A 6,386-nucleotide genomic window follows, 5' to 3' on the forward strand; every position below is an offset into this window, starting at 1 on the left:
CTCTTTATGGGTCATTCTGTGAAATGATTTAGAATATTTAACTGCAAATCCTACAGAGATGGAGTTTGACCTGGACAAGGCCCTGGAGGACGTGCCACTCCATATGGAGGACACTTCAACTTCATCTCAAACTCCACCCACTCCGTCTCAAGTCCTGCCCAAGCTCGAGCAACGTGTGCCAGGAACAATGGTGGAGCTGCCGTCTGAGGAGGAAAAAAAGCTGCAGCACTTTACCAAACTACGACCCCGAAGGAACAAAAAAACACACTCTAACAAAGTACCTGTGAGTAAAGCCTTGTTTTCCTGCAAGAACTTCAGTCTATAAGTTGATTTTGTTTCTAAATGAAAACATCATTGGACTGTTTTGGGGCTTTTTGACCAAAACCTGACACGTACATAGAAACAATTGACTCACTGTTTGTCAAATGGTACAGACATCGGTGTTTGATTCTTCGGCTTCTTCTTTCAGCAAATCAGCAGTGCTCCATCTCAGGATGGAGAGCAGAACGGCCTCATGGGAAGGGTGGATGAGGGCGTAGATGAGTTCTTCTCTAGAAAAGTCACCAAGATGGACAAGTAAGAACTGCGACTACATTCTTCATCATGTTTGTGGCTAATATTTATTGACGTCAACTAATAATTTTCTTTCGTTGCCTTCTTAGACGTTCCCTGAAAAGTTCGGACTCTCAAGATGGAGAAAAAAAGAAGAGCAAAGGTGGATTCCTTAACCTCATTAAAAGATCCTCGAAGTCCGACAAATCAGATAAATCTGACAAGTCTGATAAATCGGAGAAAAACCAGACAACCCCTTTATTGTGTAGCACATCCTCAGCCTCCACACCAGCTTCCACCATCCCTGAGGAGCCCTCCTCACCAAAGGCGGTGAAGAGCCCGCCACCTGAATCAAAATCAAGGTAAACAGTAGATGAACCATAAGTTACTCGTGTACTACTTTAGATTACCCAAATCAGCCATATTCACTTATAATTTGTATCTACGTCATAGAGATGCCTCCAGTCGCTCACAGCCCACAGACTACAGCAGCAGCTCAGACCGATCAGAAGAACTGAGAACACCAGACTCCATGGACGAGCCTTGGGAGAGTTCAGATGGCAGAGGCAGTCCTCAGGGAGGGAGGCGCTACCCAGGAATGCAGATGATGGGCAGCAGCCTCCTCGCAGAGATGAAGGCAAAACAGGAGAGACGAGCACACAAGGTGAGGTGACAAAAACTGCAAATAATGAGAAAGAAAGCAAAAGGTAGGGTTGTACCAGCTCCCCATATCAAAGAACACATTATTGTACTTTTATAATTTTAATTTAATTAAATTTTTATATCTTATTTTGTCTGATTAAAAGTCCAAACTCATTGTAGTTGCAGGGCCACATACAATTTGATCTCAAGTGGGCCAGACCAGTAAAATAATAGCATAATAACCTATGAACAACAAGGACTCCAAATGGTTTCCTTAGTTTTAAATGAATTTTAAGTATCTTTTTTACAAAACAGATTATGAACAACCTGAAAATAAGTGCAATTTCAACAATTGTATGCCTTAGTTTACCATTTACACATCTGCATTACAACTTACAGATCACAGTGGATCTACAAAGGTGCAAAACGTCTTCTGGTGGGCCGGTATTGGCCCACGGGCCGTACGTTCGACGCCCATGCAAACTTGAGAGGCTGGAAAAAGTGACCAAAGTATTTAAACAATTATCATTATCAATAATTTTTCCTTTGGGGACAAAGCGCTGCAGGTGTTCAGTTTCAACTTCTCTTACACTCGCAGTGGATTCTGGCTGGGAGAAAACATGAAAAGAAAAAAGCGCTGAGTGACAGGCAAACACGCACGCACGCACAGATGCTGAGATTACAGCGTATCTCGAGGCTCGTCATTGTGCTCGTCAACATGTTGACATAAAAACACAAACAGCCCAGAGTCTCTGCCAGAGAACAAGGTGAAGAGAGGAGGGAGAGGAAACATGGGGGTGGAAAAGATGGGAGCATGAAAAGCAGACGGAAAAGAATGAGGACATGAAAGAGAGATGAGATGCACATTCTCTGTGATGATTCAGTGTTGGATATAAATGCAGTGGGAATTTCTTCTCACATACGTCCTTTGTTCTCTTTCCTATGTACACTAGTTCATTTCATCAAAGGCACGACCACAGAGAGACATTTTAAAATCTGAAACAAATCATTGCATCACTGCAAAATATGTACCATCAGCATTTCAGATGTTTGTATAATGTGATGTTTGTACCCTTCACGAGATGTTATTCCATAACAAGTCGCTGCTCCATGAACTTTATATTGTGTTCAGTAAGAGGTTTAAGGTGTTTTTTCAGTGACTGTGTGTGAGTGGCGTTAAAGCTTTGTTTGCCATCTGTTTGTTTTGTTTTTTTTGGCTGGGTTCCAGGTGTGTGTGTGTGTGTGTGTGTTGTTGTGTACATACATACACAGGTGAAATTAATAGAGCTTTCTTTTCAGGAGGCAAGTAATTAATACAAAGCCTGTTGGTGTCAGATGTATCCTAATGCAACGGCTCCCCCTTGTGTTGCTAAACAGTGTTGCACACACTCGGGTTCACAAAACTGGACAAAAATGTCATTTTTGGACAACAGTTTTCATGTTTTTGCTGTTTATACACCTGAATTTAATTGCTTCTTGGTTTTTTTAATTGCTTCTTTCAGTCTTCCAGCCCTGATAGACCTGATGGCAACGCAACAGGTGAGCAAATATGAAATTAACTTTAACCAGATCTGAGTTTCCAGTCCCACATTAACAAGGTGACAAAGACATCATTCTTCCACCTTATAATTAATTAATAAGGGCGACCATTTATATATCAAAAAGATGCTGAAAAACTACTACATGTCTTAATCTCGAGTGAGCGATCTTGACTATTGTAATGTACTTTTTTACCGGCAGACTTCAGCTCATCCAAAACTCTTTCTAAAACAGAACCAGGAAGCGAGAGAGCATATTAGCTCAGTCTTAGCTCCTCCTCGCCTCATAGGCCAGGGCCAAGCTTCATTGCCAAGTCTGTTGTTAGCTATGTACAGAAGAACACTGCAATCGTCCGCTGCTGGTTTATTGAAGGTTCCGCCTTTGTTACTTACGCCCCTAAACTTTGGAAAACACTACCCTTGGATATCAGGGAATCCAGCTCACTAGATATTTTTATAAAACATAAAATGTTTTTTTACTCTAGCCTTCAACGAGCTCCTTTTTATTCCACCCTGTGTTGTTTTTTATTTGCATTTTAATTTTATTTATAAAGTTAAACCTGGGTTTTAACCTCTTGACTCGAGCCTTTTCCTATTTTATTCCACCATGTGTTGTGTTTTATTGCTGTATTTGCTTTTTAGACATTGTTTTCCTTTAATTGTGAAGCACTTTGAGCTGCAATCCTTGTATGAAATGATTTATTTGTATTTGTTTAGTATTATTATTAACTTGGAAAATTTGGACAGGAGATACAAGCAGCTAACAGTTTTGATGCTAGAGCTTAAAACGATTAATCGATGAATCTAATTCTGCATTAATCGTCAACTATTTTGATAATCCATTAATATTAATTAATACGTTTTTTTTCATGATTAAAACAAGATTTCTGATTGTCTTAGCTTCTTAAATGTGAATATTTTCTGGTTTCTTTGCTCAACAAAACAAATAAATCATTAAAACACATTCGAGAACATCATACATCATAAATCATACATTTTTGATGTATGCGTTGACATAAAAACAACCCGATTAACTTCATTCCTGTGCATTTCAGCTGCCAAGTCTCAGCCAGCAACTCCAGAGAGCAGGTCTCCCAGTGGCTCCATTCATAAACCAGACGGTGCTTCACCAGAAAAAAACCAACCGCGTGGTGAGACCAAGCCTGAACATGTCCCTCGCCTTAGAACTACATCCTCGTCAAGTTCCCCAGCTGGACCACTAAGTCCCAAACCACCGGTCCCACAGGGGACGAAGCCTGCTCTCGCTGCACGTCCCTCCATCCCACACAAGCCCAGGACCACCAGCAGCAGCAGGAGCATAGGTATCGATCTGAAGACGTTTAGTGTGCAGTAGTTTGTATAAGGAAGGTTCACAAATTTAACATGGAGCTCCAGTGCTGTGGTAACATGTTTCGTTTTTGTCGTCTTTCTGACAGATGAGAGCCCAGATTCACCCGGCAATGGCACTGGATCTCCTAAAGTCACAGGTCTCCCTCACACACTGAAGAAGGCCATGTCAGAGAAGGACAAGGAGGGAGGCTCTGCCAGTAAAACCACTCAGGAAGGTGGGGCTAAAAAAAAAAAAATAGACGGGTTTTAAATGAGAATTAATGTGAGGTGAAAGGTTTCTTTAGTCTGACCTTCTCCTTCATTAAAAACCTGATCAGATTTCCCTCAGATGTCCTGGTAGATGTTTGATGTCACGGTCAGAATGGGACAACCTGATGACTTCTCCCTTGGTCTCATGTTTGCATTGTTCTCACGGAGGCTGACTGTCTGTCAGCGTGTTCAATATGACACACATCAGAGTGATAGATTGAGGTCACTCCGCCTTTCATCTGTTATCTATTATGTAACTGACAGCCTGGTAGCTTGGTGCTTTTTTTTTTTTTGCTGGCTCCGTTCTCTCTGATGTTTTTTTTTCTTTCTTTCTTCTTTTTGAAAGTATGTTATGATGAAACCTCTCTGGTCCCTCTCTGGCAGATCGTCACATACAGTATCAACATTTGTTTTCACAAACTCTGTGTTTCAACCTCACTACAGAGTTAATCCAGACCCATTGGATGGAAGTACACTAGAGAGGAAATCGAATTCTTACTTTATATTTTTAATGAAGCAATAAAACTGACTCCTTCTGAAATTCACACCTTTTTGCTACATTATGTAATGTCCAGACTCCAGACAGGGAAATGTGAGAATCTTCACTTCACTAATAAACCGGAGACATAACCAGGAAATTTGGTGTAACACCTAAGACCCTTGCTCCATATTATTGAAAATAATTGTTAATGATGTTGTCTCTATACATCTACATTCTGCTAATTTTTACTCATCAGTCATTTTTAAAAACAGAGTCTTTCTAAAGCTGGGTTGTTGTTCTCAATGATAATTGGATTGTATAATTTAAAAAAGAAAAACAAAACCTAATACAATCCACAAAATTAAACAAATGCTTCATTAGTCACAGATTATACAGAAGTGAATAAAGTGGGAGTAGAATGTCCATTTTAAACATTATGTTTTTAGAAATACTGGTTATGGTCAGGTGGTAATGCACAAATAGGTTGTTTACGGCCTTAAAGAAAGAAAAGCACTCGGAGAGCGCAGACCTCCGCCAAGGCAGCTCAGTGCCAACAAAATACACCCTGCTGGTGCACAGCGTGTACGGATCACGTCCAAAATTTATTCAGTTGTTCCTGGTCCCATATCCTGACATTTCCTGAACATTTCACCCAAATCCATCCGTGACTTTTCAAGTTACAGACGGACAAACAAACTCAGGCGAAAACATAGAGCTCCTGGCGAAGGTCAATAAGTGGTATTGAGTCATCCCTTGTGTCGTATGGGGGTTTCTCTTTTGAACCTCAATTATGGGATTTTCCTAGTGGTATCAAAAAAGGTTACACCCCTAAGTGTTTTATTTGATGTATTCCATCGTCACTGAAAGATGTTTCAACAAACACTTTATGGCTCCTTCCTCTGCTATTGTTTTGTCCCTTTCTGCCGTTTTTTGTCTCAAACATTTCAAATGTCTTTATCTTGTTTCAGGGCGGACGGCGTCAGACTCCGCTCAGCGAGCCAACACTGTCCGCACTAACTCTGAGGACCACGGCTCCTTGAAAACCAAGGACCAATGTCCGAACCCGGACAAGGACAAGGACAAAGCAGCGGGCAGGAAGTCCTCAGAATCCAGGGAGGAGCCAGACAAAGACTTTATTTTAATATGAGACGTGATCAAACAACACGAGAAAATAAACTGTCGACAAGCCTCTGATGTTTTCGTTTAGAAAATAATCAAAGTAATATAATCAATGTGTTGGGGTTTTTTTGTTAAAAGTTTGCACCCGTACTGCAGGTCCTGTCCAACCACAAAGTACATATTTGCTTTGCAGCAGAGACCTGCGAGTATCAGGTAACATCTTCTAATTTAGTTTAATTTAATGTACAATGAGGAAAAAATATATTTATAATTTAACAATTTGAATTTAATATTTTGGGAAAATGTCTTCAGTAATTATTTTTAGTCATGTCTCCTAGTAAACCAAACTAAATCTCCCTAGAGCTTCCTTCTCACCAACACGTTTGGTTTTTTTCTCTGCTGTCAGTTAAAAAAAATGAAAGAATAAACATTTGAGTAAATGGGTTTGATGTTAA

General features: G+C 40.3%; 1 protein-coding gene across 1 annotated transcript in view; it reads left to right on the forward strand.

Moving 5' to 3' along the window:
- The window catches only part of LOC310927556 (F-actin-uncapping protein LRRC16A-like), a gene marked incomplete at both ends in the record, with an annotated part of 59,519 nt that extends 53,560 nt beyond the window's left edge, over positions 1 to 5,959 (forward strand). Inside the window, 8 exons of the mRNA XM_083889872.1 lie at positions 57 to 283; positions 470 to 576; positions 663 to 914; positions 1,006 to 1,216; positions 2,697 to 2,733; positions 3,788 to 4,054; positions 4,169 to 4,297; positions 5,781 to 5,959. Of these exons, the coding sequence (XP_083745998.1) occupies positions 57 to 283; positions 470 to 576; positions 663 to 914; positions 1,006 to 1,216; positions 2,697 to 2,733; positions 3,788 to 4,054; positions 4,169 to 4,297; positions 5,781 to 5,959 (1,409 nt within the window). The remainder of the gene's footprint in view (positions 1 to 56; positions 284 to 469; positions 577 to 662; positions 915 to 1,005; positions 1,217 to 2,696; positions 2,734 to 3,787; positions 4,055 to 4,168; positions 4,298 to 5,780) is intronic.
- Between the last annotated feature and the right edge of the window lie 427 nt (positions 5,960 to 6,386).

The sequence above is a fragment of the Microchirus variegatus genome (genome assembly GCF_963457635.1).
Source record: "Microchirus variegatus genome assembly, chromosome: 1".
Lineage (NCBI taxonomy): Eukaryota > Metazoa > Chordata > Actinopteri > Pleuronectiformes > Soleidae > Microchirus > Microchirus variegatus.